Source organism: Ochotona princeps, chromosome 10, assembly GCF_030435755.1.
Source record: "Ochotona princeps isolate mOchPri1 chromosome 10, mOchPri1.hap1, whole genome shotgun sequence".
Classification (NCBI taxonomy): Eukaryota; Metazoa; Chordata; class Mammalia; order Lagomorpha; family Ochotonidae; genus Ochotona; species Ochotona princeps.
The window spans coordinates 48806575-48820130 of NC_080841.1; the positions used below are offsets into that span (position 1 = coordinate 48806575).

Genomic DNA, 13556 nt, shown 5'->3' on the forward strand with positions numbered 1-13556 from the left:
GAAGCAAAATAGAGTGAAGACAAATAATCAGGGTGAGCTGGCCAAGCAGCAGGCTGGAGAGGTTAAGTAGCTTCCAAACAGACTTCCAACCCCATGAAGACATTCACTGGCTGTAGTTACTTACAAATCAATTTTTAATTGAATTCATGAGTCAGGTGACACCAATTAACCCTCTGAAATTTTAAAAGTGGTTAGTTATTTTGTTGTGTTTCTATCACAGCCCAGGGTGGAAACATGTTTAGGGGAGCCTCCTTATCTCTCAGTGCTCTCAGCAGGGCAGGGACCCTTGTTTTAAGAAGAGGTCTGTGTCTGCCAGACACACATACGACCCTTGGGGAAGGCACTGGTCTCTGCCAGCATCATGCAGACTAAATTTTCAGACAGTATCTGAAAGAGAGGTCTGGACGAGTTTCAGAGCCAAAACCACTCTTAGAAACTTCTTAGAAATGCTGGCAGCTCTTGTTGTTTCTTGATTGTTCTCTGAGAGGTTCTTCCCACTTGTTTAAAATAGAATAATTCTCAGAGCATCTTTTCAGGGCACGACAGAATGAAATAGATGAGTCACCAAAAGATGTCTTGGCCCTCTTTGTCCGGAATGCCCACATACCCTAAACAACCAAGAAAGCAGCAAAATTCCAGATATTTGCAAAATGTACACATGTGCATAAAGCATGTGTACACACACACACACACACATGCACATGCACACTGAAACTGGGCCACCTACCGGATGATGCTAAGGAACTGGGTCATGGTCAGCTCCTGGGGGACCAGGAACTTGGTTTTGTCCAGCAGAGGCAGGAGCTTCTCTCTTGGGTAGCGCTCCACTATCACCTGCCAAGAAGGTTAGCGTGAATCTCTCCAAAGACATGCGTCGAGAATGGGACTCAGACCCCCCCAGTGTCTTTAGGGACTAGGAACGGAGAGGAGACCATTGGTTGGTCTTGTATTCTTCAAAAAACAGGATCACAGACACTTCTAGAGCAGGACAGTGGCCTCTTACCGGGATCTTATTTGGGAACTTGGCCCGAATTCCAGCAACTTCCTCTTGTCTGGTTGCTGCATTTCAGGTAGAAAAGAACAAGTAGCCAGTTAAAGAAGGCTGTATCCTCATTTTTTTCAAGTTACCCACAGAGCTACCCCAGAGTTTTACCTAAACTTTTCCTCTGCTTGAAAGGTCTGAGGCTTGGGCTTTTCTGTTGAGGTGGCATTTTGCTCAACAGCTGTGTCTGGGTCTGTCTGTAAAAGGAAGAAAAAAAAAAAAAAGCCACAACTCATTCCCCCCAGCTGCATCCACACAGCTCTCAGGAGCCTACAGGAGGCTTTTAAATAGGGCTGAGTGACATCAGACCAATCCAAACCCTCCCTTTGCCAGACTCTAACCTTCCCCCTCTCCGTTCCTATTCCCCCCACCCCCAGCAGCAGGAGGTCAGAGCTGAGGATGGAAATGAAATAGCCACCTGTTTGTTGGTCAGAGAAAGCAACTTTGCTCTTGACCAGTTCAATATGTTTCTTTGCTAAAGAAATTAGGGTTCATGATGAAATCATTAGATACACACTCCAACAGCCTAGGTCTGGGCAGAGGACTTTGGAGAGGTGGAACTGCCTTATGCTGTGGTGGTTTTTGCACTTCCATAATGAGCCAGTTTCAGGTGAGTACAGGATCAAGCTGCCTCTCCTTGATGCCTGCAGTGTAATTCGCCGCTTTTCACAGAACACAACCCTGTATTCAGAAAGGTTAAGCGTAACCCACACAACTAGTAAGAGAGGCTGTTGGGATTAAAACTCAGTTGAGCCATAAGGTGCAAGTAAACAGGGTATGTGGCTGCTTCTATGCCATAATGGAGGGAAGAAAGGGCAAGTCTAGGATCTTTGTTCAAGAGGGAAGAAGCAGGAGCACGCAGAAGCTAATTGACTTGCCTAGGAGCTCACAACCATTAACAGGCAACAGGTGACTCTCTCAGCTCCCAGAACTTGCTTCCAGAAGCTAATGCCTCTTCAAGGAGCCCTTCAGATTCTGAGTGAGCATGTTTACATTTCCTTCATGGTGAAGAGTGCTTGTATATACCCTGACTTCCCAGCAGTCATAGAAAAATGAAGAGGTTTTGAGTGAACTCACAGTAGAGTGCAGGAAGAAAATAGCATATTCTTCCCTTTGGCAGGGTGAGTGGAAACGTGGATCGTGGGACTCTAGGTCAAAGGTCAGGGATAGGCATCAGGTGCTTCACTGAAGAGAGAAACAGACATCCTGCTCTTCCCCTTTTCAGAAGGGGGCATGACCTCAGGTGTGCAGGATCATGTAGAGCAGGTGTGCAGGCCCACCACTGGTCAAGTCTGGGTATTATTTATACCTCCCCAGTTGCCTCGCACGCTGGAAGAGCTGGTTTGAGGCTCTGCTTGCAGAGGGTAAGACGACTCCTTGCAGTAAAGTGGGATCCAACCTCCATTGTCCTACTCTCAGGGCTGGACCTTAGGCTCCAACACCAGGAAAAGGTGGTTTCAGACGTGACTCTTCCATGATGCACCTTAATTTCTGACCTTGCGTAAGTTATTTTACTTTACTAATTATGATTTCCAATGATTATGTTAAAGCCTAACTTGGTAGAATGGATATATGATTGTTTGTGAACTTCTTTTGTCTGTAAAGTTTTTTAAAAGCTTAGAAAATCACAGATACAGGCCATGTTCAGAGAGTGAGCGAGGAAGAGACTGGGAGATCTGCTCTCATCTTGTGTCCAAGGGAAGAAAGAGTGCTCCTACTTGTTTCTTGGATTCCTATGAGCCTGGAAAGTGAAGTTGTCTGAAGTCTCCTGGGGGAGTATATCCCGGGGAGAGGGTCATTTGGTTAACAGGCAGAACGTATTGCACAGGTATAGCTTCCATTTGTGATTAGAAGCTAGCTTTCTGCCTGTCATTCCTCCCTCAGAAATTTCTGACCTTTTTTTTTTTTAAGATTTATTTTTTTTAAATTTTTATTGAAAAGTCAGATATACAGAGAGCAGGAGACAGGGAGGAAGTTCTTCCATCCATTGGTTCACTCCTCTAGTGACTGCAACAGCCGGTGCTGCACTGATCCAAAGCCAGGACCCAAGAACTTCCTCCAGGTCTCCCACACGAGTGTAGGGTCCCAAGGCTTTGGGCTGTGCTCGACTGCCCTCCCAGGCCACAAGCAGGGAGCTGGATGGAAAGTGGAGCTGCCGGAATTAGAACCGGCGCCCATACGGGATCCTGGTGCGTTCAAGGTGAGGACTTTAACTGCTGGGCCACCGCACCGGGCCCTCTATCCATTTTTCTTAAGGGTTGCTGAAGGATATATATTCATCCCCTGTAGCTACTTCCTGGTGGTTGGGGGTGTAGGTCCTGAGTTGTCTCTGTTTGGACATTTCTCCCTGTCTCATCTAATGTGCCCATCTCACAAGCTGGAGAAATCCCAGCTTGGTGAATGGCTTTAGGTAAAGCAGCCTACGTGGTGCCTGGCACTAAATCTGACTCTCAGTGTATGTATTTTTCTTTCTTCAAAGCTCGCACTATCTCCCACAAACCCAGGAATTTTCATGTGAGTTCAGATCTGAAGGCCAAAGGCAGAGCTAGAATAGGACAGGGCTGAGGGCAGGGGAAAATGAACCACAGCTGCAGGCTCTAGTCAATCACCACGAGGGCTCGAGATGTCTCCAACATGCTGAGCATTCGCGTTCTCAGCTGGGACACGGGGCATATTATCTCTAACAGGCACCTTGCCTTTCAGAAGGTAGCAAGGATGAAGTGCAGGTAGTAGAACCAACAACATGGGAAAAGAAAAATTTACCTATTTTCCTATGCACCGTTTAGTCAGAGACATGGACTGGAAGATTTTTCTTTTGTTGAATAATTTCTTTGTTGTGGGGAGCAAGTGCCCAGGGTGTCATGTGAGCTGTTCTAGCTCCTGACTTGTGTTTGCTAGGCTGTGTGTGAACTGGTACCTATCACCTGGGGCATGATTCCAGCTACGTCACTCCAATGTAACATGGTTTTGAAGGAAGGGATAAAATACAAAGCCATGGAAAATAGCTGGAACAAAAGTACCCATGTTCAGTGGTGAGTTGCACTTGCTGGGATGTGAAACAAAATGCCAACTTTGTACATGACAGATTGAACATAGGCAGTGATAAATGGTATGCTTCCTGGAGGCTGATCTGTCCTATGTGCAATGCAAGCTCACAGAGACCATTTTGATTCCCATCAACCCTGGCAGTCACCCCACCTGGCTCTGTATCTCTTTTTAGACTGGAGGACTGGGAGAGAATGAAAGTTTATATGCTGGAGAGAGCTGCTTGGAGAGTGGGATGCTTGAGATAGAAACAAATCCTTCCCAACTCCTACCCACCTACAATCAGGCTTAAAGTTTCCCCTTTCTTGAAATAGCAGCCAGTCAGCTTTCCCTTGACTCTACCAGGCTTGACTCGTGCACAGAACTTCGGAAATGGACTTAGGTTGTGTTTCTTACAAGAGAGTTAACCTGTTCAAAATGCATATTATCCATTAGCAAAATGAATATGCTTTATTTTCTGTTATAGACTTGGATGAGGGCTGAATGGAAATTTGTGATGCACACACATAAGGAATGACACATTTGCAGCTCAGTACACAAGAGTTCTTTCATACTACCCAAGTACTGGGTAGCTAATAGCCTAAGCACTCTGCTCTCACCTCCTGGACCTTTGAAGAACTGCCCGAGCTCACCCTTTCCACTAGCTCACTGCCTTTCCACTCCATCAACTCCTGCAATCTGGAGTCTGTCCAAGTGCACATGCAATGCTTTGGGGTGTCAGCAATCATACAAGAGCCTCGTGCCATAGTCTGTTTCATGTGATTTTGATCCTTTAGCATTTGGAACTGTCCATTTTCTCCTGTGGGGCATTTTCTTCTTAGTTACTCCAAAGGAAACCCAATTTCAAAATGTGTGTGTAGGTGGAGGGGGAGAGTGAGAATTGAAGACATTTGCTCATTCATATGTAATGTGAATAAAAACTTCCATAAAATACTTCTACCTGTGACCCATAGAATGCAATCTTACATGAAATCACTGTACTTAGTGTACAAATAAAGTTGTAAGGTTAGATGCTTAGAATCTTTTTTGCCAACCCTTTGCTACCACAAACCTGCTGTGTACAGGAGTTGTAGCGACTAGTGTCTCTTTTCTGGTCCCTGCATGTTGATATCACCGTAGTTCCGCTCTAGTGGTCTTGCTTTCTCTGTTCCGAATTCCATCATTCCTAAGGAATGTCCCAATAGGCTAGCCATTAGCATGTGGATGTGTTGGTTCCTTGCGAAATGCATAATGTGGTGCCTGTCCATCCCTTCTGTCTATAAGCTGTGATTATTGTGGGAAAGTATTTAGGAACATTGTAACATCAAGGAAATAAGATGACAAAAATCTTTAGAGAAAATATTGTTATGCTTGCAAATCCTAAAAATCTACGTTGTGATTCATTGATTGAGGTTCACCATAAATATAGCACTACATCTTTTCTCACCACAGTACCTCTGTACTACAAAGTATTTCTGGTCACATTGACTTAGGGACAGGTCACATTCAGAACCCAGTTCCATCTGTCCTCTCCTGTGTCCTGAGGTCCACATTGTAGGCTAGGACCTATAGCTCCTATGACAGAAGGGTATGCCCCACTGGTTCTATTGGCCATTATACCAACTGGATTATGTCACAACCTAAACCTAGTTATTAGCATAGCGGCCTTTAAGCAGGGCGGAGTATATCCTGGTCAAGAGTATGTATTGTAGTCTAGAACAAATCTCTGCCTGGTCTTCAGCCAAGTGGGAAGTATTGAGCTAAGAAGAGTAGACCAGCTCTTTCACAGGAATATTTTCAACTGAATTGACCTGGATGTATCCATCTTTTTTTTTTTTTAAGATTTATTTTTATTGAAAGGCAGATACAGAGAGGAGGAGAGACAGAGAGGAAGTTCTTCCATCCATTGGTTCACTCCCCAAGTGACCGCAACGGCTGGAGCTGAGCCAATCTGAAGCCAGGAACCAGGAGCTCTTCCAGGTCTCACACGCAGGTGCAGGGTCCCAAAGCTTTGGGTCGTCCTCAACTGCTTTCCCAGGCCACAAGCAGGGAACTGCATGGGAAGTGGAGCTGCTGGGATTAGAACCGGTGCCCATATCGGATCCCGGGGCGTTCAAGGCGAGGACTTTAGCTGCTAGGCCATGCCGCTGGGCCCAAAGACTGCTACACTGTTGCACCAGACCAGATGTATCCATCTTAAATATCAGATTCTAGTACTTCCAATGAGGGTTCTGATGTTGGAAAAGCACACAAACCAAGACTAAGTTGAACTCTCTCTGAAGTTTGATCACTCTTATATTCTGGACTTGAGCCTTAGCTTTTTCTATTCTGTGGCTATAGGATCTGAGTCTCTGCGAAGGAGACCTCTAAGAGTTTCCTACTTCCTCAGTAGCTGGTGATGAATGACTTTTAGCTTTTCACTTCTGGAAAATATCCATAGTTCCCAGGAATACCCATGCAATTCCACTTTATACATTTAGCTTATGCACTAGTTCTTACACCACAGGGTACTTCTTCCATTGTCCATCTGATTCCTGGAAAAATAGATGCTTCACTCCTGGGCAGATCTGAGCATTGAAAATCAACATCTGCTACAGTCTTTATTGTTCTGTTCATGTCCTAAAATATGTCATGTGTAAGTCATTATGTTGGGAATGGAAACTGACATTTGTGAGGCATATAGACACATTAGGCACTGACGTGGTTAATTCACTTTCTTATTCCTTCATAGGGGAAAATCTCACCTGCAGCTGAGACGAATGAGGTAATTTGCTCAAGATCTTTTAGCTGATGAGATTTGAGCTTATGATCATACACCACTAAGATCCATTAGGATATAATGCTTTCTATTCTAGAATTTTAAAAGTTGGCTTAAAAATAGAGCCATCACTATCATGGGGACACACTGTCTTACATATCCTTCTCTTAGCAGCTCAAGGGTTAGGACTGTCCATGCCCAGAACATTTGTCTCTTTCTCCAGGAATTTCCTAGTTCTGACCAAAAGAAAAAACATGTGCGTGAAATTCTCCCCAAATACAAGTAACAAGCTTCCAACCACAAGTGTATTCCTTGGACATAAAGGCTGTGTGTTCCTGTGGCTGAGCAGGCTGTTTCCAGTTCCTTTATGCCAGGAGAGATGAACTGTGGTCCTGCTTCATAAATCCTACCCTCCTCTGCCCAGAAAGTTCAGCTCCTCCCCTTTCCTGACTCGACCTCACAGTGTACCCCCACCCTGACACCACCATTTGAGATGAAAAGTGGTGTGCCAGTATCAAATGTTCTAGGGCTTACTAATCCCTCAGAAACCAGCAAGTAGAAAGAGCCAAGGAACTCTCATGTGAGAGGTGAAGGAGTCTCGAGAACAGCTGGGGAAAAAACCACAGCCCTCCCTTGAGTTGGTCAGAACAGAGAGCACCAAGATGTTTTCCCCAAGTGCCAGAGGCATTTCTTATTTTTGGCTCGAGGGAAACTGAGTGTGGGTCCTGTGGTCCACTAGCACATGCTTGTAGCATCTTTAGGAGCTGGAGCGGGCTGCAAAGGTGGCCTCCTCCAGGGGTCTGCTGCTCTGGAACCCTGGGAATTCATCCTAGTCTGACCCCCCCCCCCCATGCAACTTCTTAATACGAGCCTCATCAGCTGTGTCAACCTTAGGCTTCTGGGAGGTTATTTCTTGTCACTAAGCTTCAGCTTTCTATATATAAATGCAGACAGTTAGCTGGATTTCAAAGCAATATTCATTTTTTTCTTCCCCCAAAATTTATTGGATAGCTACCATGTCATAGGTGACCTAGTAGGTTCTTGTTTACCATCAACCAATTAACACATTGCTTTTCTTTTTTTTTGAATGCAGAGAGAACTGTTCTAACCACTGGTTTATTCCTGAAATGCTTGCAACAGCTGGAGATGGGCTAGGCCAAAGCCAGGCGTCCAAAGCTCAAGTCAGGTGTTCTATATGCGTGGCAGACATTTAAGTAGTAGGGCCACCACTAATGCCATCCAGGGTACACATTGGAGAGAAGGTGGGATTGGAGGAAGCAGAGACATTGAATCCAGACATTCCAATATAGAATGGAGGTGTCCCAGGAGACCTCTAACTCCTGTGTCGAATGCCCATTCCCCAAGTCATTTCTGAGAAAGTAAAAACAGGCAGAAGGTCTCTGCAACCTCATGATATGAGGGACAGACAAGCACGAAGCTGCATGTGCAGGTGATGGCGAGGCCCATGGTACTGTGAGAAATTGTTGGAGATTTGATTCAGTAGATGCTGCATGGGGTTGCTGGCTTAAGCTTTCATTGGAAGGATAAGTCTGTTAACCAGACAAAACAAGGCGGAGACAAAGCATGGGAATACGGATAGAGAAGTGTTTGAGGCAGAAGGAACTGCGTGTTGTATACCTCGCTGCAAGTTCTACATCCACAAGGTCAACCAGTCAAACGTATATATTTAAAAAATTCATCTGCATGGAACCTGTGTAGACTTTTTCTTATTCCTTAAAAATAGAATAACAACAACCATGTACCTTATATTGGATATTGTTACACAACGTGGAGAATACTTAAAGAACCCAGGAGAATGTGTGCAGGTTAAACGCAAACACTGATGCAAACAATGCAAACGCTGTATCATTCTGTTTGTGTAGGGACTTGAGTGTCCCAGGATTGTGATATTTTCACAGGGGTTCTACAGCAGTCGTCCTGCAGATACTGAGGGGCGACTATCTAGAAAGGACAGAATCTGTTGCATTTTAAGAAGTGCTAGAATCTGTTGTTTCTGGGAACTCTGGATACCAAGAGGAAAGCCCCATGGGCCCCAGAGCCATGGCACTAGGAAGTCTGTGCAAATCCCTGAAGTCACTGAGGGAGAGTCTAATGGATTCAAGTGGGGGTTGAATCAAGTGTTCAGGTAGGATTGGAGGCAGTAGACTGTTGTGGTGGGAAGGAGAGATAAATATTGGCTTTAAGGATCAAGGGAGAATAACACAAGTGTCACTTTCAGAAAGTTCTTTAGGAAGGGCAGTGGAGAAAACATGAGAACTCTTGTTGAACTGGAAGTGATAGAGGAATTGTTGGCACCTCATTTTCTTGGTTTAGGACTTAAACAAGTCAGTGAGTGAGGAGCAGAACCAGGACTAGAAACCAGACCCTCTGATATGGCATACAGGTGTTCCAAGTGACAACTGGCATGCAAAATACCCACCTTTTTATGTTGGGGTGTAGCTTTTTATAATGGGGTGTATAACCCCTTAAGGATATCTGCAGGGCTGGTGCAATGGCTGAACTGGCTAATCCTTCACCTGCAAGCACCAGCATCCCATATGAGCACCAGTTAATGGCCTGGCTGCTCTACTTCTCATCCAGCTCACTGCTTATGGCCTGGGAAAGCAGTGGAGAATGTCCCAAAGCCTTGGGGCCCTGCACCCACATGGGAGACCAGGAAGAAGTTCCTGGCTTCAGAGTGACTCACTTCTGACCATTGTGGCCATTTGGGAAGTGAAGGCAGCAAACGGAAGATCTTTATCTTGGTCTCTCCTCTCTGTAAACTCTGCCTTTTCAATAAAAATAAATAAATATTTTAGAACAAAAGATAACTGCAAAAGCCTTGTAATACTCTTTATTCATTATTTTTAAAAAAGCCCTGAGAATTTTTAGACATAGCACATTTTATTTTATTTTTTAAATTATTTTTTATTGTATTTTTGACAATCTTTACATAGCTAATTAAGGTAAAAAGGTTTAAGAGCTGAACGAAAGTGGGTAAGACTATTATTTCCATATTGATTGGTCCCTCACGTATCTGAGGTAAATGGGGATATTAAGGGAGAAGCTTCACCCAGTCTCCCACCCACCCCAGGTCCCAGATGTGGGGCATGCTCTGAGATACTTGCTCAAGTGGTTGTGATAGTTCACCGGTTATGAATCGCTGCCAGTCTTGCCACTCCAAGCTCGATGAGGTCCTCAAAGAATCCACTGATTGACATAGTCCATCATAGAGTCTCCGTTTGCCCAGTATTTCGCTGCCAATATATAGCTGAGGAGGTTGATTGACTTGTTCTGTCTTCTGTGTTTTCTTGGTTAGGGTTCTGAGTCCAGCATTTCGATTGGGGAGATCTCAAGAGCAACTTTGTCTGAGGTATTCCCAGACCAGATTCTTTTATGCACTAGCAAGTACAGGACCCAGCACAGTCCATCACCGCAATCAGCTGGTGGTTGCAATTGCTGGGTTGGTTCTGTTTTCAGCCCCGACTTCCACTGGAACCAATGGGTGTTGCAGTCCAGCCTGGTTCTGCCCCGCACATACTTGGCCCTTGCATAAACCAGTGGGAGCTGCAGCCTAGTTGGAGCGACCTACAATAATCCCCACCAGGCCCGCCCCCTATCCTGGTTTGCCAGTATGTATAGCAGACTAGTCCAGTCTGCCCCATATCCCATTTGGCTCTCATACATGTCAATGGGCATTAAAGCTTAGTTCCATCTAACCAACTCAACTATGCAGTCCACACAGATGCTGTTGGGTGTCTCTCTGTCTAGCCACCCCAGTCCCTGTCCTAGTTTTGTGCCCTCCCATGGGGGTGGTAACCCAAGAGAGAGGAGCCCACTATTTCCCTCCCAGGCCTCTCCCACTCCAGGATTATGCACTCTCCAGGTAGTTCTGTGGTTTGACTTGACAGAATTAGTCCCCAGTGCCAGCTTCTGCCAGCTGAAGCTGTGGCTAAGCCCAAACAATCCTCACCTACTCTAATTTTGTTTGCATCAGTAGGAATAATCCTCCCAGCCTGGCTTTTCCCTGATCTAGTCCACATGAGGCGCACAGGTGTTGTAGCCCTGCTTAGTCTGGTCTGCCCCCATCCCAGTTCATGCTCTCCAGTGGGAGTAGCTGCCCAGCAAGGGAACCACCCCTTATTCCCCTGCTGGCTCTGTCCCTCCCTTCCTGGTTCTCATGCATGCTGGTTGGGCGTTGCAGTCACATCTGGTACAGGCAACCCCATCTTGGCATTCTGTATTAGCGCATTTATTTTGTAAGCGAGCTTTAGATCATTGAGGACTCAGTATCATTCACAGCAAATCGCTAGCACTGTTGACAAGGATCCAGGTAACTTGGGCGCTAGCTCTTCTGCTTCTGTGTCCCCTTTTATTAAAAGAAGGACTTGCAGGTTCTAAACCTACAGATTATGTAGGAATGGGTGAAAGGGGAAGGCAGGAGAGAGTGTGAGGAAATGTTTCCACTTCAGATGATGATATTCTCCATGTTCTCTTTGGCTATTTCTGGTTCACAGCCTCCAGGGCTTTTCCCAAGTCAAGATAAGAATGAAACGTAAAGGAGTGAGGGATCCAGAGATCCTCCCATGTCCTAGCTACTCAGTCCAGGTCATCCCTGTGGCCTTGGCATCCACCACACATACAATATGCTGCACACACACACCCGAGAATAGTAAAACGATAGAGTAGGGAAAGAAACCCTATTTAAAACTAACAAGCAAACAAAAACTTTAACTGTGGCTCCTAATGCTTAGAGGCTAGTACAAATTCCACGAAAGCCTCTTCACGGTCAGATCCGAATCCCTCTCACACTATCTCATCCTCGCCCTTTCCCTTTCCCCGCACAATCTCTCTAACCTTGATTTCTTTCTGTTCCATAAAAAGATGTGTTTATTTAAAAGGTGGGCCTACAGTGAGGAAGTGAGACAGCTCTTGTACCCACTGGTTCCCAAAGTGCCCACCACAGAAATGAGAGCCTCAGCTGGATCTCCCAAGTGGATTGCAGCGGTTCGAGGACTGGGGCCACCCTCTGCTTTTCACAAGCAGGTTAGCTGGGAGCTGGACCAGGAGTAGAGCAGCCGAACTCAAGCAGGTGGTGGCCAGACCTACCATGCTCTGATGCCGGCCCTGACTTCCTTCTCCACAACTGGGAATTTTACTCTCGGTATATTTTCTTTCCGTCTTTTCCCAACCTAGTTTAAGAAATATCTTTCTTCTAAGATATTCTCCACCGAGCACATTTAATTTAACTTTGAACATAAACTTCATAAAGCTGAAGAGATTAGGCTTGTTCTCAGCCAACAATTAGAATTGTTTGATGCAGTGTGTTCTCACGCAGGTAAGGGCCAAATGAGCCGTTCCTTCTGTGTCTGCATCCTCAATTGTGTGTCAGTGGGGACAAGCCTCAGGGTGCTGTTTAAGCCAAGAACACAGCTGGGAATGTTCCACTGGCAGGTGTACAGCATTGCAGAATTATTCACCTCACATGAACCCATAGCTGTGTGAGTTGGGAGGCCTCTTTAACTGAAACCCTTAAAGTCTTTGCTTTGGTTTATATTTTATAGACAGTGAAATTCATAACTATCTACTTCAGAGTCACACCTTAGCTTGTAAATTAGAATTTGAAACTTGATTGTACCATCCACTTACAAAATGAAGACTTACGGTACTAATGAGATACAGGAATACTAAGCTACTCTGCCCAGGTGTGAAAGCTGACATGGCCATGCAGAAGACAGTGGCTCTCTATCGCCCTCTGCTGTTATACACATTATCTACATGAAGTTGCCAAGAGTCCGGGTGAAAGTTTTCCGAATTAACAAATGACCGACCATTGTTTTTACTCCATATTTAGGCTGCGATTTTTTTAGCATTTTTTTAAATTTTTAGTAATATTTAGCATTATGTGACAGTTTCATAGGCTCTGGGAATCCCCCCACCCCTCCCCCTCCCCTCCCCCCTGGTGGATTCCTCCACCTTGATGCAGCATTACAGTTCAAATTCAATCAAGATTCTTTCCTTGCAAACATATATTAAGCATGGGGTCCAGCTACTTATTGTCCAGATGGGTTGAACAGTTTCTTGGGGAGACCATTTCTGGTCCGAAGTCAGAGCTGGTATAATATCATCACTGTCAATTAAGAGTCCCAATATAACATCAACAGCAATTTGCAATATTATGGAATTGACATGGTTTTGAGTAACCAGTATGTTAAAAAACAAACAAAAAAACCAAAAACCAAAAAACAAACAAACAAAAAAACAAAAAAACAAGTCCTAACCACAACCTATGATTAACTCATTGACATCTCAATTTTAGTTTATATACAGGACCGGACCGGCTGCTATATACCTTGAAAAGGCTACAGGGTACCATTCAGCTGTCTCGTGTCTATTTCATTTTAGTATTTAGCCATTTGTTGTGTTGAAGTATAATTTTGTTGATCTTGGCAGATTTGGGGATAATCTAGACTGGCTTGTAACTCTAACAAGATATTTGTCAACATTTAAGGTGCAGAACATTTTTTTTTGGGGGGGGGGGCGGGGGGGTGTGCAGGAAAATCCTCAACACCATGGTGAGGAGTGACTAATCTTTGTGTCCCACCCAGCAAGGCATGAGCCAATCCACGCCAGCTCTTTCCTGTCAGATTTCAAGCTCTACTTTCTGTTGTTTGTCTATTTATTTTAGTTTTTTTTTTTTTTTAGTTTGTAGGATTGTTTGCTGTGAGGGGT

The 13556-nt window shown here is 44.9% G+C and overlaps 1 protein-coding gene across 1 annotated transcript in view; it reads right to left on the reverse strand.

The window, feature by feature from the left end:
- Positions 1-1211, reverse strand: part of MAP1LC3C (microtubule associated protein 1 light chain 3 gamma) — a 2562-nt gene extending 1351 nt beyond the window's left edge. The window contains exons 1-3 of the mRNA XM_004578856.3: positions 1154-1211; positions 1004-1059; positions 728-834 (exon numbers count right to left, since the gene is read on the reverse strand). Of these exons, the coding sequence (XP_004578913.2) occupies positions 728-834; positions 1004-1059; positions 1154-1211 (221 nt within the window). The remainder of the gene's footprint in view (positions 1-727; positions 835-1003; positions 1060-1153) is intronic.
- Positions 1212-13556: the final 12345 nt, after the last annotated feature.